General features: G+C 41.9%; 1 protein-coding gene across 1 annotated transcript in view; it reads right to left on the bottom strand.

Annotated features, from left to right (window-relative positions):
* The window catches only part of CCR7 (C-C motif chemokine receptor 7), a 108300-nt gene that overhangs the window by 18396 nt on the left and 73781 nt on the right, over positions 1-16123 (bottom strand). Inside the window, exon 2 of the mRNA XM_086924224.1 lies at positions 13799-13845. Within this exon, the coding sequence (XP_086780350.1) occupies positions 13799-13845 (47 nt within the window). The remainder of the gene's footprint in view (positions 1-13798; positions 13846-16123) is intronic.

The following is a 16123-nucleotide window of genomic DNA, read 5'->3' as shown; positions in this document are numbered from 1 at the left end:
CTACGAATTCCGATTTACTCACCTGTTATCAGGAGAGACCTCAGTGCTGCATCTTTCAGGCCACTACTGATCCTGAAAAGTAATTCTAACCGTACTTACATTAACTTCAATTTCCTTCCATAGGCTAACAATGACTGGTTTCACTTGGAAATTCTTTTGTGTGTGGAGTTTTGGAATTTTAAAATATTCATATAAAATCAGCCGAACTACGAATTCCGATTTACTCACCTGTTATCAGTAGAGACCTCAGTGCTGCATCTTTCAGGCCAATACTTATCCTGAAAAGTAATTCTAACCGTACTTACATTAACTTGAATTTCCTTTGATAGGCTAACATTGACTGGTTTCACTTGGAAATCTTTCTGTGTGTGGAGTTTTGGAACTTTAAAATATTCATATAAAATCAGCCGAACTACGAATTCCGATTTACTCACCTGTTATCAGGAGAGACCTCAGTGCTGCATCTTTCAGGCCACTACTGATCCTGAAAAGTAATTCTAACCGTACTTACATTAACTTGAATTTCCTTCCATAGGCTAACAATGACTGGTTTCACTTGGAAATTCTTTTGTGTGTGGAGTTTTGGAATTTTAAAATATTCATATAAAATCAGCCGAACTACGAATTCCGATTTACTCACCTGTTATCAGTAGAGACCTCAGTGCTGCATCTTTCAGGCCAATACTTATCCTGAAAAGTAATTCTAACCGTACTTACATTAACTTGAATTTCCTTTGATAGGCTAACATTGACTGGTTTCACTTTTAAATTCTTCTGTGTGTGGAGTTTTGGAACTTTAAAATATTAATAAAAAAATCAGCCGAACTACGAATTCCGATTTACTCACCTGTTATCAGGAGAGGCCTCAGTGCTGCATCTTTCAGCCCAGTATGGATCTTGAAAAGTGATTTTAACCGTACTTACCAGTAACTTGAATTTCCTTCCATAGGATATCATTGCCTGTTATATAAATTATATCTACATTAAAAAATATATAAAATAAAAAAACACAAATATTACAATTTCAATATTTTTAAAACATTTTTTTTCAATGTATATTAAAAATATGTAATGTAATTCAAAAAATGAAATATCTAAAAATAAATAGTTTAAAACAATGTAGTAAATCGGTATAAAAAATATACCAATTAATACATTTAAAAATTGGCATTTACAAAACCTATGAAATTCACACAAAAAAACATAGGTTTTAGGCACGCTATATTTAGGAATTAGCATTTAAAAAACCTTTGAAATTCACTGAAAAAAACCATAGGTTTCACACACGTTATAGTTAGGAATTAGCATTTAAAAAACCTTGGAAATTCACTGAAAAAACCATAGGTTTCACACATGTTATAGTTAGCTGGACATTTCAGTCATACAAAACCATTGAAATTCCCTCGTTATGGTTAGTTCAGCTAACTATAACTTGCGTGCCTGCAATGCACTGCTGATGATGTCACATTGTCACATATTACGTCACTCATGACATGGTCAGTAACAATCAATGATGACATCTCAAATGACATCACTGATGACATCATCCAGTGAATGTGGTTTGCTTCGTTATTTAAATATGCATTATATATAGAGCAATTTGCCTTGAAGTATGAGTGGATATATAAAAATAAATATTTGGATGGAGGACTTTACCAATTTATAGTGTCTCACTAAATATAGTGGATAGTGACTAAACTGTGTGAATATCTGTATCACTTTGCCAGTTGTTGTGTAAACTGGTTCTCCAGTTGGTTACTAGCTATGTGAAAGTCTATATTAGTTATTGATTAGTTAACAGAGTATTTGTATGGGAGAGTAAATGTGTGTGAGGTTCGGTGGAGGGTGTGTGACTGCCCAAAGATGTGTGAATAGTGGATTCAGTAGATAAACTAGAAAAATAAAAGGCAGTGTATGTGTCAATTGTTGTATATAAATAAGTATACATAAGACTCAATGATTGTGTGCGTGACTGTATGGATAACTGTATACTTGTAATAATGATTTTATTCTACGCTAAATTTGACTTACTATCTAAATAAATAGATGAAGTGGTGTTTGTATAAGTGTGTAGCTAAGTAAGTATGTAAGTATGATCCATTGTTTGCATAAGTGAGTAGGATAACTTCATATGTGAATAGGTTGTGTTTTGGTGTGTAATGTCGATATAGGTGTATAAGTATTTTTGATAGTGTTCTATTGATCATTGACAGCATGTATGAGTGAATCTACAGGTAAGTGATTAGATGTGTGTATACATCTAGGAATCAATGAGTGGGTTTTTAGATACTTGTATTGCTGTGTCAATGGATTCAAATATAATACTCTGTATTTTACAAAGAGTGATGAAAGATTTTACTAGTGTATAAAAAGGTGTATGTGATTGTCACGTGGATGATGTCATCAGTGATGTCATTTGAGATGTCATCAGTGATGTCATTGACCATGTCATGAATGATGTAATATGTGGCATCATCAGCAGTGGATTGCGGGTGCGCGAAATATTGTTAGTACAACTAACTATATAGAAGCAATTTCAATGGTTTTTTAAATGCTAATTCCTAACTATATAAGGCCCGAAACCTATGGTTTTTTCAGTGAATTTCAAAGGTTTTTTAAATGCTAACCCCTAACTATATATGACCTGAAACCTATGGTTTTTTAAGTGAATTTGCAAGGTTTTTTAAATGCTAATTCCTAACTATATATGACCTAAAACCTATGTTTTTTAAGTGAATTTGCAAGGTTTTTTAAATGCTAATTCTATTAGCGGATAACATTTAAATATGTTAATATCCTTCTGGGACCACTTTTTAAATGCTAATTCCTAACTATGTCAGGCGTGAAACCTATTGCTTTTTTCAATAAATTTCAAAGGTTTTTTAAATGCTAATTCTATTAGCGGATAACGTTTAAATATGTAAATATCCTTCTGGGACCACCTGAGCAGCCCTAGGGGGTCAGGGTGTTTCTACCCTGCCCCCTTTTTGCGTTCTACACATTTGTTTTTCTGCTTCTTTTGTGCCTCGGTCTACCTAGCACAAGATGAATGTCAACACTTCCTGGTTAGAAGTGTTGACAGCCAATGAGCAAGCTGCTTTCCTGTGAAAGGCATGCTGATTGGCTGCCACTGTCTGTCAACACTCCAAACCAGGAAGTGTTGGCAGCCATCTTGTGACTCGGTAGAACCAAGCAGTGAAACAAAGGTGCAAAACATGCAAAGGGGGCAGGGTAGAAGCACCATGACCCCCTAGGCCTGCTCAGGGGGTCCCACAAGGACCCCCCAGGCCCCCACCCAAATAATGTTTTAATTTTTTTTTTTTTTTGGCACGGGGTGCGCGCACCGTGCGCGGACCCCGCGATTTAAAAAAAAAAAGAAATTGGGGGGGGCCTGGGGGGTCCTTGTGGGACCCCCTGAGTAGGCCTAGGGGGTCAGGGTACTTCTACCCTGCCCCCTTTTTGAGTTCTACACATTTGTTTTTCTGCTTTCCTGTGCCTCAGTCTACCGAGGCACAAGATGGCTGCCAACAATTTCTGTTTTGGAGTGTTGCCAGACATTGGCAGCCAATCAGCCTGCAGCTCGCGCACGCTAAGGTCCGCGCACGTGCAAGGACAGTGCAAGGACGGTGCGCTCATATATATGTACCTCCTGTGTGAATATATCTGTTTTCAATCATATTTATATGCATATATATTGTAGACTGCCAAGATGTTCCTCTAATTGACTGCGACCACGACAGGCAGACATAAGCATGCAACAACCCTTCCAGTTCGGATCTCAAGCCATCCCACCACTGACCTCTGAAGCAGGAGTCCTCAGGTCCAAAGGAGTCCCGTAACATGTCAGTCTATCACAAACTAATTGATTGCACAGTACGTTTCTTGTTTCTGAAAATTGCAAGACATGTGTAATCTCGAATTAAGGGTCTTTCCAACGTTGTAGGTGTGCAAGAGAGAGATAGTGAGAGTTCTCGGCGGAAGGAAGCCTAGCCCAGCACCTTCAGAGAGCATCTCTCTGTCTAACCACTTCCTTCCAACCTTCTGTCTGCAGTGAGGAGAGTGACAACCGAACACAAACACTTGCACTATTGTTTCCCTGTACAGGAAAAGAGAAAACTATGTATCGCTCAGAGTTGACTGGTTGAGGTCTGATTGCAGTATTGTGATAGCAGGATTAAATGTGTTTATTACATAAATACAGGAATTGAAGGCTAGGTGGGTAATGGAGTCTAAGGTTGGAAATTAAATGGATGATTACTATTTTGTTTTAATTCTACCAGTCCAGATCCATAAGAAATGCGCTATTGAAAAAGGCCCTCAGGGGCATATTATCAAGACAGGGGATAAAATTATCGCTGCTTTATCGGCAGAAAACTACAGATAAAGCGGCGATAATGGGCTTGATAATATGCTCTATGGAATTCCAATCGACGCCCATGATAGATGTGAAGACATCTAACATGGGCTTGGATTGGAATTCCATAGAGCATATTATCAAGCCCATTATCGCCGCTTTATCAGTAGTTTTCTGCCGATAAAGCGGCGATCATTTTATCTTCTATCTTGATAATATGCCCTCAGTTCTAAAGTTTATGAAGTTACTCAAATTTTGTATGTTTTCATCTCCCATTAACCCTTTTGCTGCAGACACATCGCAGAACATTGTCAGTGGTGGGGTTTGAATATGAATGTAATAAAGGCGTTTATGAAGTGCTCTATATGTGAGCGAACCTTGACACTGTGCAATCGGTTTCTTCCAAATTCACAGTAAATTGTACGACTTTAGATGAAGAGATGTGTCTTTTAGAAAAGGTGTAAACCTGGGAGGGGGAGGTTTAGCCTTACGTCAGCTGCGTAGGAATTGCAAAGTCACGTTTATCAACAGGCCACGAGCTCCAATTGACGCTTATCGAATAGGGAGGCTGTGGGGATGCATTTCTCTTGTGCTAATCGACTAGGAAATCTGTGAGAACCCATGCTCCATAAGATCCTATTACAACTCACTGAGTGGAGTTCCCATATCCTGGGTCTTGGTATGCCTACACTATTGCAACACAATCTACACTGGCAGTGCTTAATTTGTAAAATAACAAATGTTAGGGCTGTAATAAGGCCACTGTCTGCAACACCCATATCCCGTCATTGCTGCCGATGACGGTACCAAAACATCTACTAACCATCTCTCTTGCCTGCAGTTCGACAGTTCAGATTATTCCAGGTCCCCAAAGTTAAAGGTACATTGTATTCATAAACAACCTTTGTTTTGCTCATCTCTAACTTGGATGAGCAGCGCCACCATATGGCAGACTGTCATAAGTGCAGTGTTGACAATTAAGTGATGGCGTCGAGCAGCAGAAAACTCCTGCTCAGATTAAGCACTGTACACTGGGTTCCCAGAAAAACTTTAAGGGGTATAATGGTTACAGAGACAGACTGCAGGACGATCCCCGAACGAGAGTGCTTGCAACGTGACTTAAAATCGCTACAGAGTTCATTGCAAAATCCAAAATCCTCTTCGCTGTGCATGAGGACCAAGATCACAGATTAGCTGCAGCAGTGGAACCAGGCACTTCACATGAAGCAACGTTAAGGCATTGCAGCAAGAACAGCCCAGGCATGGGCGATGGTCCTTAAACACCGGGGTCTAGTTCCATCTCTTCATTCGTGTAGACACTGCCAAACTAGCAGCTGTTAAGATCGGAAAACGTTGTAAACTGGTCTGTGGAAACATCCCAAACATCCCACATGTAGGTCTTAACCTCCTAGCTTCTGTTTCATGTGCATAAAGTCAGTTTCTCCTGCCTCGCTAACTGTACACACACTATCACCTCCCTAGACATAACCAAAGGACATTAGCCCTGTAACCACAGACAGTTGTTATGTTTATGTCTGATGGGAACTACAAGTCGCATGTGGAGTGACGGGAACGTACCAAAGAAGAAGACTGGCTTGAAGTTATATTACAGAACCAGACCAAATGAAGCAAGCAAGACGTTTTATGACAGGGAGTCAGTCGGTGTGCCAAACCAAGTGAAAGACAGGGAAATGCTGCATTCTTCACAGAAATCAAATCTCACACATTCAATATTTTCAGAAAAAATAGCCAGTAAAATTCTTGGAAAAGTGAAAGAAAAGTTTTAAAAGTTTGCTTTTTAGAAAAGCATAAAAGCATTTTTTACCCCAAAATCCAGGGTGGCCATTTGAGGCTTATCTATTTAGTCAGGGTGTAGTAGTTAAAGGGCAGGGTTTTCACTCAAAATCTGAGCCATCCACATACAAGGTGAAGAAGGGCCAGATGTACAAATCACTTGTTCACAAAACATCGGTCCTAATTTGCAACCAGTATTTTGTGAACCGGCCTATCTGCTAATAGGTTGTTTTGCAAAATACTGATTCCTCGCAAATTGACCTACCTCGTGAATATTGCGACCAACAAGGAATCGCAGCCATCAAAGGGTGTGTGGCTACAGTGGTGACAGTCGCCTACAGGGGCCTGGGGACCAGTGCGTGCGAGCACAAATAATATACATTTAAAAAATAATTATACACTTCCCTCCACACAGGACTTCTTCTATCTGCAACCCAGCCACCAGGAAACTCCCATGACCATTCCTGGCCCTGATCTCATGCAGGGTGAGAGCAGTGCCCTAATGGAGGGAGCGGCCTCACTCGGCGCTCCATATCACTCTGGAGGCCTGCACTTGTCCTAACCCAGCTGTCTTAACACAGCTAGGTTAGAGATGTTTAAAGTGCCCATGTGTGGCTGGCCGTCGCAAGACCGCCGGCCAAAAAGACATGGGTACTTTAAACAAGTACAAAAGGCAGCCCAGCTTCCTCCCTGCTGCTGTCACTCAGCAAGCCTCGCCTCGACGCTCTGTTTAGGGCCGGGGGAAGAAAAATAAAATGGTAATGAATTACCGTTTTATTTTTAATCTTTGGGGCTATGGGAGTAATTTAAGTGGATTGTTGGTCCTCCGCTCCAATGGAGCAGCCACCCATGTGTGGCCCACTAGGGCCAGCAGACCACCATGTCTATGATTGTTTTTAACCCCTTGCGTGCTGCCGTCAACCGTTGGACGTCGCAAGCACTACCTCGCTGGTGCTGCGAACGTCCAACGGCCGACGCGGCACCGCCCGTTTTGCGGAAGTGCTGCACTGCCACGAAATCGCGGCCACGGCAAATGGGATAAACTAAGAATTTTTTTCAAATGTAGGGCATATTCCTTAACGAAAAACTGTTTTTTTTTTTTAAACTATAAAAATGTAACTAACATTTTTTAATAAGTAAGCAGTGGTCCTTTGGATCTCTGCCTACATTTAGCAAAATATTTTTGCATAATTTTCAAAGGTGAAGGGGTCCCTTACAGACCCTTTCCTGTCTGCAAATGGCCTACTGCTACGTGTTAGTAGCCGACTGGATTTCATATGCAAAACATTAATACATACAATTTAGATTCAGCATTAGAAAGGGACATCTTGAACATGCCCCTTCCAAATAAACAATTCCCCAAAAGCATTTTACCAAATAGCCGTTTGTTGTTTGTAAGTACAGAATTTTTGTGATCACAAATGGCCTGACTGTGAATTGGTCAGTTTGCAACTACAAAAAGCTTTCATGCGTCTGACCCCAATTTCTTTATTTCATGTTGGGTTCTTTTAGCTATAGCCACAGCCTGATATCTCCTTTTAGTGATCCATCCCTTCTCCTACTGCGAATAACTAACAGGCTTCACCTAGCACATTCCTCTATGTTATGTGAATGTGTTAATTATTTTCAATATAGTGAATCAAAAACAAAAATGTAAGTAATTTAATCCAACTTTAAAGTCTATGACGAACACTCTATCTCGAGAATTATAACCTCCTTAAAGCAGAACAATCACTTCAATGATCCTTTCCCCTCTAACTGCCTAGCTGCTGCCTCTCAGGCTGTCATCCTTTCCTGGACTGCAATAGTCAACACTTCTCTCCTACAGGGTTCAATACCTGATTCGCTTAAGGCTGGCTAAGTCGTGCCCATCTTAAAAAAATGTATGCTGGATCCTGCTTCCGCCGACAACTATAGACCCATATCTAACATCCCACTCCTAGCCAAAGTTCTGGAAAAATGTGTGCAACAGTACCTGAGCCTACACATCACCAACTTCCACCTTCTAGATGACTTCCAATCCGGGTTCAGACCTGGACACAGCACTGAAACCACCCTCCTCCACATCATGGATAACGCCCTCCAAGCCCTTGACCAAGGCAAAACCTGTCTCCTAATCCTCCTAGACCTATTTTTGGCATTCGATATGGTTAACTACGAAATTCTTCTTGAATGCCTCAAAATCAGGATGGGTTTGGATAGCACCGTCCTTGAATGGTTTAGGTCTTTCCTCCAAAATCACTCACAGAGAGTCCTTATCAACTGTAATCTATCCCCTCCCTCTCTGATCATGATTGGAGTCCCCAAGGATCAACCCTTTCCCCTACCCTCTTCAATCTTTACCTTGAATGGCTCACAGAGGTGCTATTTCGCCAATATCTCATACCTTATGTACGCCGACGATACACAAATCTACATCAAAGTCTCTGAGGACATTCTCTCCTTGAATGAGGCCTTGAAGCTGACTGTCCACTGGCTCACCGCCAGAAATTTTAAATATGCAATTTGAACAGAGAAAGGGACTATTGTATGCATTTGGTGTTTAATGGTTTTAATACCATGGTAGGGTTGGAAATTGAAGTCAAGGAACACAGACTTTTATAGTAAGGTTAGGAGGGGGGTACTAAGGGCTTAGGAGAAACGTGATTGGCTTCTACAGGTATGAGTCATCAACCCCAGACGAACATCTTATGTTCGCCAGAGGTTCACAGATGTGAAATAGATCTCAGTCACCCCGAGAGCTCCACACGACAGTGCCCAAAAGTGATCGAACACAAGCAAGTAAAGTGAAAGCCTATGACTGAGAGTGTGTGATGTTGTATGTTTCCTGCCCCTCTCCATGGCTTGATTTGAGCCTGCAGTAGAAAACAAAGGGACTGCCCCAACCAAAGTCAGTCCGGTGGATTGTGCTAGGTGGGTAAATCTACCTGCTTCAAAATCTTTACCTCAGAGGTGGTCGGCTCTGTGCAGAGTAGCAGACTTACAAAGACTTTTATGGATCCAAAAAATTGTATTCCTATAGTAGTTTACGTACTAATAAATGTCTTTGTGGATTGGACCCAAAAACATCTAAAATGGGAGTACAATTTGAATATTCAAAGAAAAATCATATACAATTAGTAAAAATTGGTAGAACTGTGCCCTCTTTTATGTCTACTAATAGGTAGTTGGACATTTCGTGGCCAAGGCACAAATGCATTTAAAAGTACGGGAAACAATACTCCTGTAGTACTACTTCTTGTACTCATAAATGACTTAGTGACTCGACCAAAGTGTATTTTCTGATGGATTGTGAAGTGTACATGTTTTTCATAAGGTATTGTATGTTGTCCTTTTCCAGGTATTCTCATGGTACCATCCACAAGTGCTTGGAAATGCAATCAACTACTTGAAAGTTGATGCACGCCTTCAACAAATGCTAATCTATGGAAACTGAATGATTAGCTTAGGTTGGTCAATCAGCCCTCAAACGATTCTTCCAACAAATGTTCATTTCTTAGTGCCATGACCAGGGCCGGCTCTAGGCTCTTGGCGGCCCTGGGCAGGAAGCGTAGGTAGGGGGCCCCGGAAGAGGGGGTCCGGGCGGGGCGGAGTGCGGAGGCCAGCGAAGAGGGGGGGGGGTCAGGGTGTTTGGAAGTGGAACAGAGCCGGAGGCCACCAAATCCATGCCAGGGGCAGCCACGCAAATATGTATCCATCCTCAGAGGATTATTATATTAAGGATATATATTGGCGTGGTGGCCCCTGGGGTTTGGTGGCCCTGTGCAGGTGCACACCTTGCACATGCCTAAGGCCGCCCCAGCCATGACACACGTAGCTTCATACCGCCTTGAAGGCTCTTCTGCAGAGCACATGAAGCTTCATTAACTGTACCTGTAAAAAATGTTTTCCAGTCAGCTTTTAATCTTGAGACTGACTAGTGGTGGCCGGCATGGCTCGTGGGCGTCGGGGTGAGGCAGGGTCAGTGGTGGAGAAGAGAGAGTTGCAGGTGGGGGGTCGCACGCAGAGATGGTGGTTGCGCAATATAAAAAAAGTAAACTGAACTTACCTTGCCGCCTGATCCCGCGTTTCTGCTCCTGTTCCCCTCGTCGAACTGGAGGAACAGGAAACACAACTAGGCCCCACTGACCATTTGTCTGAGTGTCCTGGTTCGACGCTCAGCCAGGAAAGGGGGGGCCGGCCATGTTCTCCATGACAGCCTGCATGGAGAACAGGGAAAGTGCGCAAAACACTCCTCCCCTGCCCTGCACTGAGAGCAGAGCAGTCCGCCCACCCGCACACCTGCAAAGCAGCACGAAGCATAAAATGATAATAATTATAGTTATTTTCATTTTATGTTTCCACTTTGCACTGCTTAAAAGCAGTGGGGTGACGCTCCTACGCCATAGCAGAGGAGTTGCCACTGAGACTGACATGTGCCCTTCACTACTCAAATTAGGTGTTAAACTTTTTTCTGGATGACTAAAATGTGCTCTAAGAAACCACAAAAAGCACCAGCTGATTTTTCTGATCCTACAGAAAAATGTGTCATTATTATCATAGCTTGCTCTTGAACTGCATAACATGGATGGGAGGTTCTTTTCATCATCCAAAGATACAATACTTGAGAATCCTCAGAGACAAGTTCGGGTTGGCCCAGCTGGGTTGGAAAAAGTGGCTTGTAAGTCACCATTTGCGGCCCACCTTCTTTTGACAGCTTGCCGCCAAGCACTAGGACTTCTTTAAGGTTTAGCGCATTGCACATGGCATAGCTAGTGTATGTGGTCTTGTAAAGCGCACTGCTGCCCTGAGGCGTCGTGGCGCTGTAGACCGCTGGGGAACCCGTCCTGGCTATCCCTGTGAGATGGTCCCTACTGGGTATCTCCAAGGTGAAACCAGGCATCCCCGGCGAATGTGGGGGGCCGTTGTAGAGATGAGGCAAGCTAATGCCCAGAGTTGCTGAGTGTGATCCCTGGTTAGAGTAGGCACCGAGGCGAGAATTATCGAGTCTGCTGACCTGGTCCACGACCCTGCCGCGTCGGGAATTGAACCCTGGTCCCGGGCCGTTCTCTGCTTCCGGGTCTGCCGCCTCTAACCAGTGAGCCACACCTCTCCACTAGTGAGATGTTGTGCAGTGTTCTCAGGCTCCTCATCCTCTAGCAAGAGACATCTGTAGCTTAACCTTCACAAAAATCACGTGTAATGCTGCATGATGCAGCTATATGTGCACACACACACACTCACTTGTCAAGTAGCTGTCAAGAAGCGTTGTCTGGACTAAGGCTTTGCAAACATGGGCAACTCACTACATGACATTGGTCCGACAACAAATTACGCTTACCAGCAGGCAATAGTCTCTCACGTAGTACACACTTTTGGTGGTATAACTTTCCTTGTGGCCCATGGCATCTTTGCTGGGCAATTTTATATATATATATATATATATATATATATATATATATATATATATATGTATATATATACGTATATATACGTATATATACGTATATATATATATATATATATATATATACATATATATATATATATATATATATATATTATATATATATATATATATATATATATATATATATATATATATATATATTCCTTTTCACAGTTTGCACAAATATATATATTGTTGATGCATCCAGGGCTTTGCTATGCACATCTGGAATTACCTCTGCTATAACCAGTTGCTTCTTTGGATTGGATTATATTGAAGGACATTAAGAATACAGAGAGTATTTCTGGAAGTTGTGTAGTTAATGGAAACAAACTTTAAAATACCTAAACCTTTTTATGAACTCATTTGAGACTGAGGTGTATATTACCTATGTTTTAGCACCGTGTTTGAGTCACAACGTGATGCAAAATGACCCTAAATCTATTTTTAATAATTTACTTTCCAGCTCTAAAGGTTTTTAGCGCTGGAAATTCACTTGAATGCTTTGCATTACTTAGCACCAAAGAGGCATACCATAGGTGGTGTATGGCCGTTACCATACAACCACCCAAGGTTTCTGCCGCTAAGCTCTATTTACATAAAAGAGTAGACAAGGTTTAGCTTCACAAAATACCGCCTTTTTCAGATAGGCCCTATCACGGAGAAATGTTTTTATTTCTCCTTTCTTTTCTGACTTTGCATGCGTGCTGCACTGTGCAGCACACATACAAAGAGAGAAAAGGATTAGAGTTAGTCTAAACATAGTATTATGTACTGGAAGGTATACTTTCAGTACAAAACCTATGCTAGATTCATAGAGACACCCTTGCACCATGGTGCAAAAGTATGTCCGTGGCACACAGCCGCGCAATTCTGCATCGGCATTAGGGAGAAGGTCAGAGAGTCCCATATTTCAGCAAATTTGGAGCTCTCCTTCTCATGCAGCACCGTATTTGTGGCTGCTGCATTGTGCTACATGACAAACTAGTAAATCTGACCCCCAGTTTGTTGTATTTGACTTGAAGCTTTCCTTTGATAGAATAGGAAGGCATATTAAGTCAGGATCATGTATTATTGTTAGGAATAGGTCTCAAAGCACAAGTTATTAGAGTTCTAGTATATTTTGCAAGAATTGTAAGTGAAGGAATAAAATATTTCAAGTTTGTTAATTATGTTGCATCGCAACACAAGTCAGGTAGAAGCTATACCTCATGTCCCACTGAGAGTGAATAGCTAGGCAGCTAGAGGCAGTTACTTTATTCACAGGGAGATGTGAAGTATGGGTGGGCGAAGAATTCCGCTCCTTCAACTGAGTTTACAGAGTTTTGTCCACTTTGCACAGAGCTCAAAGTTCTGAAAAAGTCTGCAAAGTGACACAGAGCAGGGTTTTTAATCTTGAGCCACTCGCTAACGTTAAGTTGGAGAGTGCTCCCAAGAAAAAATCAAGCACTAGACCTCCTCCCAGCAAGATTTCTTGACGCAGCCGTGGCGGCAGCAGGTCGGGAACGCTTGCGTTGAGAAATCTGCTACTCGTGTTAAGGAAGCTGCCGCTCCGGGAGAATATCTACTCGAGTCGCAGAAAGCAGCAGCGTCCTCTAGCACATAGTGCTGTTCGTGCTGATTTTTCAGCGCAGGACAAACTCCCAGCTCTAAAAAGCAGCCCGACTTACCGACCGAACTCTGCCGAGTGTGGCAGAGTTTTTTTGGGACTTCGTTGAGTTTCACTGAGTAAAACTCTGCACAGGCCTGATTATAGCCTTATAGCCCGCCGTAGCAGGCTATGCCGGTTATTAAAGGCCCGCTGAATAGTTAAAGGCCCTAGCCGAAGGCAAGGGACTTTAACGAGACATCGGGACTTTAATAGCTAGTATAGCCCTGCTACGAAGGGCTATAAGACTATTAGAACATTCTGCCACTAGAGGGCAGAATGTTCTAACAAATTAAACAAAGGGTTCTCGAAGTTCGAGGGAATATAAATCCCCTCGAGCTTCGAGAAGCCTTTGTAGAACATCGGATTCTTGCTCTGCGGGCCTTTACCGGCCCGTAAAAGCAGGGAGCACTCCATTGTCTGCAATGGAGCTCCCAACATTCCAATGTTCTAATACAAGTTCCACGCCACACATACTTTCATAACAAGTTTTTTCATTGTGTTAAAATGAAAGGTGTACTGCACATTTATTTTTACTAGCATACCATAGAATCTATGTTTTTGTATCACTTACCTGAAAACTAATAAGTGCCAACCAAACTGAGGCCTGCATCCCTGCACCTGCAGAGAAACAGACAGGAGAAGTGAGAAATCTCTCTTTGAACAGGTGCATTCCGAGAGCGGTGCTATCAGTCAAAAAGTGGGATGCACTATAAGCAAGCACAGCAAACCTAATGCCTTTTTAAACATTTGCAAAATAATGTTTTTCCACACATTTTCCTGCAGATAAACTGAACTATACCAAATGTTCCAAAATGCATTACTTGAATCAGATTTTAATATTTGTGCTAAGTGTACTTGGAACTGCCTTTAAAGAGAGGGCGCCACCTCACTCACTGAACTGGTAGACACCCACGGCTTCATAATTATAACAAAGGAATGCAATGCTGACATTAATTTAAAAAAAAAAAAAAAATTGTCCTCATTAGCCACTTAGCCGATCCAGGGGCATTCCAGCCGCAAGACACAGTCGCCTCTGTACCATCAAGAAACCATAAAGTGGTCTCATAATTTCCAGAAAGGCTGGCCTGATGTCACCGCAGAGAAAGAGAAACCCACACGAACTAACTCCGTACAAGCCCATTGTTGGCTGATGGTCCAATGTCACTATGGTTTGGGGTGCCACCCGTAGGACATGGAGACTCAGGCTTAATCATCTAACCCCGGGATAAAAAAAAAAACCCTCATCTTAACTGTTCCTTCTCTACTCAATTAAGAAATTCCAAAATCTCACGGTACGGGGGCTACAAGTTTTAGCTAAATCTACTTTCGATGTTACATAAAGTGAAGACAGCCACTCTGCATGGGTCGGTGGATTAGTGTTGACCCAGTTTTTGAAAATTTGTCTTCTTGCTAGTAGGATAGCATAGTATAGAAATTCTCTTTCTAAACCCTTGATGTTATTACTTAGCCCAAAAATGACTAAAGACCATGAGAGAGGAATAGAGATTCTGAGAATTGATTCAAGTGATATCTTGATTTCTTGCCAAAAAGTAGTGATGTTCGGACATTCCCAGAACATATGTAGGTCTGAGGCTGCTGGAAAAAAACATTTACTACAACACTTCCCTGGTTGGAACTTCGAGAGTTTTTTGGGGGAATAATATGCCCGGTGTAATGTAAATAGTTGATTGCGCCTTAACCAGGCGGGTTTTATGATCTTATAGAGAAGGGTAAATGATTCTATCCATTTCTTTTCTGCCTGGGGTCATCTCCTCCCCATAATTTTATCGGAAAGTTAAGCTTGTCCTCCTTTCTTCCATGATGTTCCAGTAGTGAGAGGCAACCTCCTTACCTCTGTAGGGTTTCTCAAATAGATTTTTTTTCTAGGGAGCTATATCCTCCAAATTTGATCTTTTTCTTAGTTTGAGACCACAACCAGCTGGATAGTTGTCTATAAACAAACCAGGATAGGGGTGAGGTTACCCTGTCTGAGAATATTTCCCATTCCATGAAGGAGCCTTCTGCCACTAGCTCTCCCCATCGTATTATTCCTGCTTCCTGTAGGTCTGTTTTAATCATCTGTGTGTAATGCAGTGAGAGCCCTGGCAAATCCCAGATCGGTGCGTAGTTAGAAAAGTATGCAATCCCAACCTTGAATTTGATTTGCGACCATTCTTTTATGGGACAATGTAATGACTTTAGCCTGACTTTTTTGAAGAATCTCTGGTGCCCAAACTTGAATAGGAATCCGTCCAATGGAAGATCAGAACCCAGTAACATTGCTTTAAACATATGGCCGTTCGAGTTGCCTAGTGGGGTCTTTAGTAACATCCTGGAGTGGGTCAGATGGAAGTCCCAAGCATAGTATTCCAGGTCTGGCAAGGCGAGCCCTCCTTTTTCCCTTCTCCTTCTTAACTTCTTCCATGCCAGCCTGGTTGACTTGTAGCACCAAATAAATGAGTTGATGTTTTGTTGACATTTTAGTAGTTGTTTGGTATCGAATATTAATGGAATGGTATTGAAGATGAATGTATATTTGGGGAGAATGGACATTTTTACTAGGCTGGTTCTCCCAAAGATGGTGAGAGGGAGAAAAGACCAGGATTTCATCAATGATTTGGATTCACGAGAGATCCGATCTAAATTAGTCTGGGCCAGAAGGTTTGGGTCTTTTGTAATTTTTATCCCCAGGTAACGCATTGAGATTTTTACCGGAAGCTGAAGATTTGTAATGTTCCAAGCCATTATCTCTGTCTTTCCAGCGTTTATTTCATAACCTGAGTGTTTCCCAAATTCCTCCGCGCTTCTGATGACCGTAGGAAATGCCTGTGTCGGATCTGTTGTATAAATAAGAATGTCATCGGCATACAGACCGACTTTCTTCTCCCAACCAGAG

Source organism: Lissotriton vulgaris, chromosome 5 (assembly GCF_964263255.1).
Source record: "Lissotriton vulgaris chromosome 5, aLisVul1.2, whole genome shotgun sequence".
NCBI classification, from domain to species: domain Eukaryota; kingdom Metazoa; phylum Chordata; class Amphibia; order Caudata; family Salamandridae; genus Lissotriton; species Lissotriton vulgaris.
The sequence above is the reverse complement of the archived record's forward strand: the minus strand, read 5'-3'. Positions and strand labels throughout refer to the sequence as shown.